Consider the following 11,200-nt stretch of genomic DNA (forward strand, 5'->3'; position numbering starts at 1 on the left):
ATTTGCACAGGTCTTTCTAGCTGGTCACTTCTCATAACTTACAAAGGGCTCAATTCTAGCCACAGAAAATAGTTCACTAGATGCGTGACTTTGGTACTAATTACACTCTCCTTTTCAAGATAATTTGTGACATGACATGCGGTGTTTTTTTCATAAACGTACGTACGTAAAAGTATGCTCACTAAAATAAAGAGGATATTTAGTAATGATAACAGTAATAGTTCAATTCTGGGAGTGCGAGATGTCACTCTGCGAGACAAAAACACCCTTACTGAAATGCCCTTTAGGCTTTGCCTTAAATTATATACTATTAGATTTTAATGCACAGCCTTTTTAAGAAGCGACCGCCCATTACCGCCCCACTTTAATGAAAGTTACGATTTAGTACAACAAATTTACTCATATTGGCTTGAGTAGGACCAAAAAAAAAGGTTACGAGGCTTTGTTTTAAAAAGCTAAACAAAATGGTCTAAACAGGTGTTCTATTAGAAACATTGCCAGATCGGTAGGCTTTGGAATAGTTGTGATAAAAGTCAAAACATCAACCCTTATTTGAAGGAAGATATCCGTGACAAAACAGCATCTTCTTTACTTTGGAAATATTAGATAAATACATTTTTATTGTCATTGACAGTAAGTGTGTTTTGTTGTGGAAATACTGTACGAGCTCGGTTTGTACTGCAAATAGTAATATCTTTGCACTTTAAAAGAAGAAATGACCATCTAAATTGCAAATCCAGAGTAGGCGTAGACTTACACGTGATTTCATGTTCATTTTACACAGTAATCTTAACATTCACTTCAAATTCATTGAAGAGGGGTGCTTTACTTAGGCTTCTTCTTCAAAACCTCTTTTCGTTATGTTCATTGTGGTTTTGCCAGCTTTGTCCACATACAATTAACCACAGAGCTATTGAATATGCCAACCAGCTTTGTACACAACAACTACAATCTACATCAACCTTGCGAACTCTGTTTGCGAATCTGAAATGAGAACTGTCAGCTATATAATCTTTGCTTTAATCGTTTTCATTTATAATAGATTTGTCTTATTCGCGTTTTTTATTTTCCCAGCGGTAATCCCCGGTTCCATATCTGTCAAAAGTAAATACTTTAGTGTTTTTATTTTTCATTTAGGTCTTGAGCCTTAACAACAATCATCTCAAGGAAGGCAGATGACATTCGAGCAGAACGCATATGGTTTTTGTATTTTTCTTTTTTTGTATTTACAAGTTGGTACCTTCCTAATCGCAACTCTGCCAATCTTTTTTTACTAATTTTGGACTGTTGATGTTCTTTCTTAGCCCATTACCCCTCGCTTGTTATACTCGCCATTAACTTACGTGTGAATGCTTCTAGAGCACAAAGCGGCAGGAGAGAAGCTAATGTGCATAAAATTGACCCAATGAGTGAACGTCGTAAGAGCAGCCTTACCCATTAAGTTTTATTTCCATAACGCCATCTAGAATCTGAACAATTGACTTACTTGTTCTTGGCCTTTATTACTCAAAGGGCAACATTAAGAATGTCACTTGATTTAATTCCCGGCTATACCTACTAATCACGACAAGTTTTTTTTGGCAGTTTTATAAAATGCCAGCTTTTCTTGCCACCTTTCTGCCATTTGACGGATTTGCAAGCCGAGCAATATATGGTGTTTATGGCTGAAAATACGCGTTGGTGTTATGCGCATGCGCTAAAGCCAGGTGTCGGCGCTGAAACGAAGACAGCTTGCTCCGTTCATACACACAAACAACGAGGATGCAAACAAACACGTGCGCTCGGATCTGTCAAGTCTACGCGTGCCTAATGATGTGGTTGGCTTCGCTCATCACCTCCTTTTGACAAACACAAGAGAATAGAATTCGTGTTATTGTGGGTTGGGGTGTCAAAAATCTGGCACCGAAGAACTGTTCTGGTTATGTGCCGTGTGGCGCGCTTTTCTGTTTTTACATGGATCGGCTTGTCGGTAATAGCAAACGCTCAAATCACAACTGTCAAGCATAATACGCAGAACTCCAGTATCTACCGAGATGGTGACCTGATTATCGGTGGCCTTATCCCGGTTCATTTTACCTCAAACTCAGCTCAGCACCCCGGGGCCGCGAGTTGCGGCGGATCGTTACACCCCCGAGGTTACATAGGGGCCGAAGCGATGCTTTACGCTATCGAAACCATCAATAATAGCTCAGAAATTCTACCTTATGTCACTCTTGGTGTAGATATCAAAGACAGCTGCGGGAGCGTGGATTATGCTATCATGGAGTGTTTGAATTTCGACTTTATAAGGACCGTGTTCGCTTCGGAAGCTGCTTCTTCTGAGCGTTGTTCTGTACGTAAGGACGGGAATTCATCCACGGCCGGATTACAAGATAGCGCTACTTTGTCCGCCAGCGGCACTGGTGAGTCAAATATGATTTGTTATTCGCCAACTTTACAGGTGATACGGCAAGTGATTTAATTTTCGACATGATGATATCAAATGTTTCGCTATATATTATTTTTCTTAGTATATGTTGTATCCTTAGGCCAAACCTTTTTTTCGTATTTTTTCTCTTCTTCTTCGTCTGAATTAAGGCTGTCACTGCGCGCGGTACCTCTCATGGGTGAATAAACAAGTATATTTTTTATCTTAAATTTTTGTTCAACAAAAAATAAAATATGCAGTGGGAAAAGTTTATGATTAATATAACTCAATCCATGATCCATGATAATCCATCCTGATACAGTAAAGTCAAAGAATATCCTTTTTCACTTAGGGAACTGATAATATTATTATTCTGTTGATTTTTACGTTGACGATATTTCCTCCTCTACCGGCATATCCAACTGTGTTCCCGTTGCTTTCAATTTCATTTGTTTTGCAAGCACACCGTATAATCTTTAGATATCCAAATAAAATTCACATGGTTGTTTAATTGCTTAGCCCACGCTCAATAAAAAAAAAAAAAAAAACAGGACAAAAAGACAAGAAGGTTGGATTTAAGATATAATTCAAAAACCAAACAAATTGCAATTCATAACACAAAACGTAAAAAGTGAAGTCAAATTGGAATTATACTTTAAGCAAGTAGTATTGGGGTTAAAAAAAAACTAGCAATCATTCTCATTCTCTGGCTTTAAAAGTGTTTTTTATTATAACTATAACATTTGAAATACTAATCGTTTTCCGGCAATTTTCTCAAGTCTAAATACTCATTGCGTAATTTATTATTCATTATCTCCAGGTTTCAATCACTACTTCCCCCACCATAACAGCAAAGTTGATGAATTAGTTGGATCAAATTCTAGAGTTTCTTATTTGTTATTTTCCAAGTAATTTACCATCGATTTTTTTTTCGTAACCTTTCCGTGAATAGGGCTTGTTTGCAAATAATTGAATCTGATACCTGTTTTATCTGGTCCCCGTGAACTCGATTGAATAAAAGCTTCTGTCAGTGGGTTATGCTCAACGGGGAGCTAATCTTTTTTATTTATTTTGGAATTTGTAAATCCTTTCACTTTTTAATCTTTAATATTTCATTTTCTTCTACAATAAAATATGCTATGCACTCATTTGTTAAAGTAACCAAACAGCTTACTTTAACAAATTAAGCAACATGAACAATTCACCGCATCAGCAACCAGCGCTTCTTGGATATTATATTGCTTTTTGATGACATCTACCGTAAACAGTGATTGCCTTGTAATATCTTATTAACAAATGTATTCTTTCAAGTTTGTTAACACGTACTTTCCTGGACCGGCCTGAACCGTGACTATGGATGTTTTTTTGGAACCATCGGTAAAATGCGAGATAAACTTATACATGTAAAAAGTATATATTTTTTCTAATCTTCACGTGAAATTAAATTTACAAAATGGTATATATTTTCTAAACCAAAAGCCCTAAAATGTGAGTTTAGAGTTAACAATGAGCGTTATTTTTATTTCTATAAATAAACACGATCTTATTACTATGGAGACAAATGGCAAACAATATATTATAACTCTAGCGCAACGACAATCTTATAGTCTCATATTGTATAGCTGCCCTTACATTCCGAACATTTCCCATATACCCTACTACTCTCTATTACCTTTTTCCAGATTTCACCCCCCTACTTGCAAAAAAGCATAAAATAGATTTACCAGACGGATTAGAAAAATGTATTAATTGTTTTGGTGAAAGCATAAGTTACTTTCTCGATCGCCATTTTGTCATCCTTGCAAATACCAAGTGCTAGAAAGCATCCATTTCCATCGGCTGATTTAAGAAAGCTATTGGCAATATTTTCGATCGAAATTGATATATAAAATATTAAAAAAGACCAGCTTATTTGTGGATGTATAGTTCGAAATTTCTTCAAATAATTTGTCTTCCAAATTATAAAACCATAACAATTAACCATATGGCTGCCAAGGGTTCTTGAATAGTTGACGTCACACACCGCAGTTGTCCTTACCCCTCCCCCTTTGCATATTCAGCAAACACACATCACTGATCTACTCATGGACACCCTTCTTTTGCTGTCTTGTATCTGGCTTTGCATTCCTCCTTAAAGACTTCTGCTGTCTTGTATCTAGCTTTGCATTCCTCCTTAAAGACTTCTGCTGTCTTGTATCTGGCTTTGCACTCCTCCTTAAAGACATTTGTGGCGCTGCTCTCCAGAGAGCCATAGGATATTTGTCATACCCACGTGCCATAGGATATTTGGAATACCCACGTCTCATGCATACCCCTCTGCTCCCCAGAGAGCCATAGAATATTTGTCATACCCACGTGCCATAGGATATTTGGCATACCCACGTGCCATAGGATATTTGGCATACCCACGTGCCATAGGATATTTGGCATTCCCACGTGCCATAGGATATTTGTCATACCCACGTGCCATAGGATATTTGTCATACCCACGTGCCATAGGATATTTGTCATACCCACGTGCCATAGAATATTTGTCATACCCACGTGCCATAGGATATTTGGAATACCCACGTCTCATGCATACCCCTCTGCTCCCCAGAGAGCCATAGAATATTAGTCATACCCACGTGCCATATGATATTTGGCATACCCACGTCTCATGCATACCCCTCTGCTCCCCAGAGAGCCCATAGGATATTTGTCATACCCACGTGCAATAGGATATTTGTCATACCCACGTCTCATGCATACCCCTCTGCTCCCCAGAGAGCCATAGAATATTAGTCATACCCACGTGCCATAGGATATTTGGCATACCCACGTGCCATAGAATATTAGTCATACCCACGTGCCATAGGATATTTGGCATACCCACGTCTCATGCATACCCCTCTGCTCCCCAGAGAGCCATAGAATATTTGTCATACCCACGTGCCATAGAATATTAGTCATACCCACGTGCCATAGGATATTTGGCATACCCACGTGCCATAGAATATTAGTCATACCCACGTGCCATAGGATATTTGGCATACCCACGTCTCATGCATACCCCTCTGCTCCCCAGAGAGCCATAGAATATTTGTCATACCCACGTGCCATAGGATATTTGGCATACCCACGTGCCATAGGATATTTGGCATACCCACGTGCCATAGGATATTTGGCATACCCACGTGCCATAGGATATTTGGAATACCCACGTCTCATGCATACCCCTCTGCTCCCCAGAGAGCCATAGAATATTAGTCATACCCACGTGCCATAGGATATTTGGCATACCCACGTCTCATGCATACCCCTCTGCTCCCCAGAGAGCCATAGAATATTTGTCATACCCACGTGCCATAGAATATTAGTCATACCCACGTGCCATAGGATATTTGGCATACCCACGTGCCATAGAATATTAGTCATACCCACGTGCCATAGGATATTTGGCATACCCACGTCTCATGCATACCCCTCTGCTCCCCAGAGAGCCATAGAATATTTGCCATACCCACGTGCCATAGGATATTTGGCATACCCACGTGCCATAGGATATTTGGCATACCCACGTGCCATAGGATATTTGGCATACCCACGTGCCATAGGATATTTGTCATACCCACGTGCCATAGGATATTTGTCATACCAACGTGCAATAGGATATTTGTCATACCCACGTGCCATAGAATATTAGTCATACCCACGTGCCATAGGATATTTGGCATACCCACGTGCCATAGGATATTTGGAATACCCACGTCTCATGCATACCCCTCTGCTCCCCAGAGAGCCATAGAATATTAGTCATACCCACGTGCCATAGGATATTTGGAATACCCACTTCTCATGCATACCCCTCTGCTCCCCAGAGAGCCCATAGGATATTTGTCATACCCACGTGCAATAGGATATTTGTCATACCCACGTGCCATGCATACCCCTCTGCTCCCCAGAGAGCCATAGAATATTAGTCATACCCACGTGCCATAGGATATTTGGCATACCCACGTGCCATAGGATATTAGTCATACCCACGTGCCATAGGATATTTGGCATACCCCCGTCTCATGCATACCCCTCTGCTCCCCAGAGAGCCATAGAATATTTTTCATACCCACGTGCCATAGGATATTTGGCATACCCACGTCTCATGCATACCCCTCTGCTCCCCAGAGAGCCATAGAATATTTGTCATACCCACGTGCCATAGGATATTTGGCATACCCACGTCTCATGCATACCCCTCTGCTCCCCAGAGAGCCATATAATATTTGTCATACCCACGTGCCATAGGATATTTGGCATACCCACGTCTCATGCATACCCTTCTGCTCCCCAGAGAGCCATAGAATATTTGTCATACCCACGTGCCATAGGATATTTGGAATACCCACGTCTCATGCATACCCCTCTGCTCTCCAGAGAGCCATAGAATATTTGTCATACCCACGTGTCATAGGATATTTGGCATACCCACGTGCCATAGGATATTTGGCATACCCACGTGCCATGCATACCCCCAGAGAGTTGCGGGAGCTTTGGTTAATTCTCCTAATCTACGCCTACCCGCCCCATAAACCTCTTCTCTCTGCCCCTGAGACTGTCGTTAGAGCATTTGCTACTGCCTCTATCCTACCACTTTCCATGTACACCCCCTGCTCCCCAGAGTCTTGTGTCTTGTTGGACCATTTGCTACTTCCCCTATCCTACCCCCTACCCTGTACATCCCCCCTGATCTTCAAAGTCTTTTGTGACCATTTGCTACTACCCCTACCCTACCCCCTACCCTTTACATCCCCCTGATCCTCAGAGTCTTGTGTCTTGTGGGACCATTTGCTACTACCCCTACCCTACCCCATACCCTGTACATTCCATTGCTCCTCAGAGTCTTGTGGGACCATTTGCTACTACCCCTACCCTACCCCCCTACCCTGTACATCCCCCAGATCCTTAGAGTCTTGTGTGACCATTTGCTACTACCCCTACCCTACCCCGTCTCATTTTTATCCCTCTGGTCCTCAGAGTGCTGCGAGAGAAAATCACGTCACACTGTTGCGATTGTTGGCGCAGCGTTCAGCGGCGTCACCATGGCAATAGCAAGTCTCGCCGGACTATTTTACATTCCTGTGGTAAGTTTCGCCTCAACAAGCCGACTTCTAGGCGACCGAGCTCGATTTCGATATTTCTACCGGACGGTCCCCTCGGACACTCTTCAAGCGAAAGCAATGGTGGACATCATCCACACTTTTCAGTGGAGTTTTGTCATCACAGTTGCTAGTGACAATGAGTACGGTCGGTCTGGTATAAGTGCTCTGAAAGAAATGGCTCAAAGAGACCAGCGCAGACACGTGTGTGTAGTAGTGGACGAGCTTTTTTCTCGCAGAGGCAGCAAAAAACATATCAAGAAAATATTCGACAAAATCAAGAAGTACCCAAACGCCAAAGTCATCATCGTCTACGCGGAGTTTCCCGACGCCAAGTACTTTTTGGAGGAAGCCAAGGCTGCGGGGCTCAGGGATTACGTGTTTATTGCATCGGACAGTTGGGCGGGGTCGGTTGATGTCGTCCGGGGTTTGGATAACGTCATAAGCTCCGTGATTTGTTTAAGGCCTCCAATAGTCCCGATTCCTAAGTTTAAATCACAGCTTCAAAAGAAACTCTCGTCTAATGTATCAGAGCACCACTGGACAGAGCAATACAAGAAGTACATTGCGCATGTCTGTAATGGAAGTGCCGCTGGCACATGCCACACTGGGATCCACAACGATGGCTACATACCTTACATTATCGATGCGGTCTCTGCAATTGCACACGCGCTTCACAGTCTGCTGGGATGCACTAAGAACGGATGCCTCAAGACCTTCAATCAAGAGTTACTGCGGCATCTTCCTTCTTTTATCCAGAATATATCCATCGAGGGCTACTCGAATAAACAGGTGACTTTTGACGAGTTCGGAGGCGCCAAAGGCTCGTATGACCTGTACTCGCTCAAGATCCATAATGGCGATTATGATTATGAGAAGTTTGGGCGATGGTCGCCCTCGGGACTCAGTATTAACAAGCGATTGATTCGCTGGAATAACATGCACAACTCTCAACCGGACTCCAAGTGCAGCAAGAACTGTAGAAGGGGTAAGTATATAGCTAACGTACTTATATTTAATCTGATTCATGGCTTTAAACAGACAGTTAACAATTCGTTGGCACACGTAATATACGTATCAGCAAGTGTTTGTTAAACTTTGAGCAAACGACGCCTGACCTAATCTTTAACAAAACTTTTTTCTGAATTATGATATAATGTATTTTCAGTATTTTGTTTTTCTTTTCGAAAGGCGAAATCAAGGTACCGTTCAGGCGTTTCCCAGAATGCTGTTGGCGCTGTGAGAAGTGTACAGGGAGGACCTACACCAATACCACAAATACGCGCAATTGTGTGGAGTGTCCTATAGGCACATGGCCAAACGTCAACAACTCGGGCTGCTTTCCGATAGACGCCGAGTATCTTCGGTGGGAGGACTGGTGGGCCATCGTCATTCTCACGTTCTCGGGTATTGGGGTCCTAGCAGTGGTCGTCACGGTGATCGTCTTCATCAAGTTTCACGCCACCGCTGTGGTCCGCGCTGCCAGCCAGCAGCTCTGCTTTGTGCTGTTGACGGGGATCTGCCTTTTCTTTCTGACGCCCGTTGTATTTGTCATGAAACCGTCGAAGATTTCCTGCATGATGCTGCCATTTATGATCGGCTTGTGCTTTTCTATGGTCGTAGGTAAGCTGTTCCAGAGTGTGATATAGATCCTGTGTAGTGTACACGATGGTACCTGAGGGGTATTGACGTGTTACAAACATGGTGGGCTTGGCCAATTTACTTAGAATACATACACCTATGTTAAACAATGTTGTCCATGAAAATAGCATTCCTATGCAATGAAAGTTGACATTGAATGTAGAAAAATGTACATCGTAATCTTGCTATAACCTTTATTTATTTTCATAAAAATTAACAAAACTCATTAGAAGCGTTGGTTCTTAGAACTGCCATTTCCACTAAACGTTTTATTTTTCAAATGGGTTTATGTTGTGATCCTTTTTTGTAATGAGTGCAGTTACTGTGTTTTGCAAAGACCGAAATGCAAAATGCAAAGACTAATGTTTAAAATAGATAGCTTACTCTTTCAAATGCTAGGTGCTATTACTATAACAATAGTTAATGGTATAATGGGAGTCTGTACCGTCCGAGTTTCTTTCTCATACCGATCTCGTCTCATTCTCCTGCAGGGACAATCCTCATCAAGACCAATCGTATATCCCGCATCTTTAACGAAAAACTTCTCCAAACTGGCCGCATCGCGTGCCTTGGTAACGAATGGCAGCTGTTACTGATGGGTGGTATCGTTGCCGTGGAGATAATCGTGTGTCTCTGTTGGGTTCGAGGGTCCTCGACCACACCCTTCCCTGAGGCCAGATATAGTATAACGTCCCAAGAGGCGACGCTGACTTGTAATCTATCTGCCAGCAAGATAGGCTTCAGTGTGTGGCTTATTTACAACGCGGGTCTGGTTATTATATGTACTTACCAAGCTTTCCTTGTACGCAAAGTCCCTCAAAACTACAATGAGTCTCGGTTCATCGCCTTCACTATGATTACGATATGTATTACAGTACTAGTGTATGTTCCGTCCTATCTTGGGACTAGCGCCTGGTACAGAACTGTCATATCATGCTTCATGTTTGTCTTCCTCGGATCCGTTACATGGATCAGTATTTTCATCCCAAAGCTTCACATTATTTTGTTTAGACCACACAAAAATATACCCATGAGGCCATCTGTGAGCTCAGTTACTTTAGGAGTCTTCGACCGGTCACCCACCGTGGTCAGCAACTATTCTGACTCGACCATGCGCAGTAGGTCAAATACTGAGGGGAGCGGGAACGAGGTAAGGGGTGTTGACAAGAACTGTCATGAGACGCGTAATGGTAAAGTTGCCAGAAAGGACAAAGAACGAGGTCGAAAGACCTCCCAAGTAAGGTTCAAAGATGAGTGGGAAAATAGCCTATCAAAGATCCCATTATGCGAATGTAACGAGGAAAACCACGATGTTGAGGATACCAACAGCAACCGGAAAAGGTGTCCAAGCTGCGGCGGCGTCACTGAACAAAAGGTTATCAAAAAGCAATCTGTGGTTAGGTTCAATGATGACGGTGAAGTAGTGACGTCACCGTGGGTGAGAGGTACCGATGTTTGGCGGCCAGGAATTCTGCGTCGACCTACGAATGACGAGGAACTGCCCTCGAAACACAAGTCAGAAGAACACTCTTCTTATACAGTTTATACAAATGCCGATAAAAAGGCCTTCATGCAGAAAAACAGGGTTCTTACAGATAGCATGGACTTTGAGGATCAGATTGAAGAAAGGATCAATAATTTGTCCTTCGTGTGGGAGATGTGTAATGGAGCGGTACCTTATCAAGAAGACAGTGGCCACAGCTACGAGCATCGTGAGTCAAAACGCATGCGCATTGAAGAAGCAGAAATTGATGATAACGATGACGTTTTCTATCAAATTGAACTGACTGCCTCCCCTGGTTCAAAGCAATCGAGGAAGATCTCTGTTTTCAATCAGCCCTCTCTCCAAGAGTTAGAAAAACAAGCGATTAATTACGTAAAAAAATTTTAACGTCCTCCACTTGCGCCCAACAACTACTTTCATGGCCTACAAAAATACTACAAACGTTTTTAAAAGCACCATATTCTCTCGTAAGTATTCTGTTTTTGATACCAGGAATAAAACGCTATTTTCTAA

The 11,200-nt window shown here is 42.2% G+C and overlaps 1 protein-coding gene across 1 annotated transcript; it reads left to right on the forward strand.

The window, feature by feature from the left end:
• The first annotated feature begins 89 nt into the window (after positions 1 to 89).
• Positions 90 to 11,200, forward strand: LOC5518769 (metabotropic glutamate receptor 2). The gene is made up of 4 exons (XM_032363552.2): positions 90 to 2,402; positions 7,421 to 8,530; positions 8,734 to 9,165; positions 9,675 to 11,200. Exons 1-4 carry the CDS (start codon positions 1,922 to 1,924, stop codon positions 11,072 to 11,074), a joined length of 3,423 nt encoding a protein of 1,140 aa, XP_032219443.2. The 5' UTR covers positions 90 to 1,921; the 3' UTR covers positions 11,075 to 11,200.

This window comes from Nematostella vectensis, chromosome 3 (genome assembly GCF_932526225.1).
Source record: "Nematostella vectensis chromosome 3, jaNemVect1.1, whole genome shotgun sequence".
Classification (NCBI taxonomy): Eukaryota; Metazoa; Cnidaria; class Anthozoa; order Actiniaria; family Edwardsiidae; genus Nematostella; species Nematostella vectensis.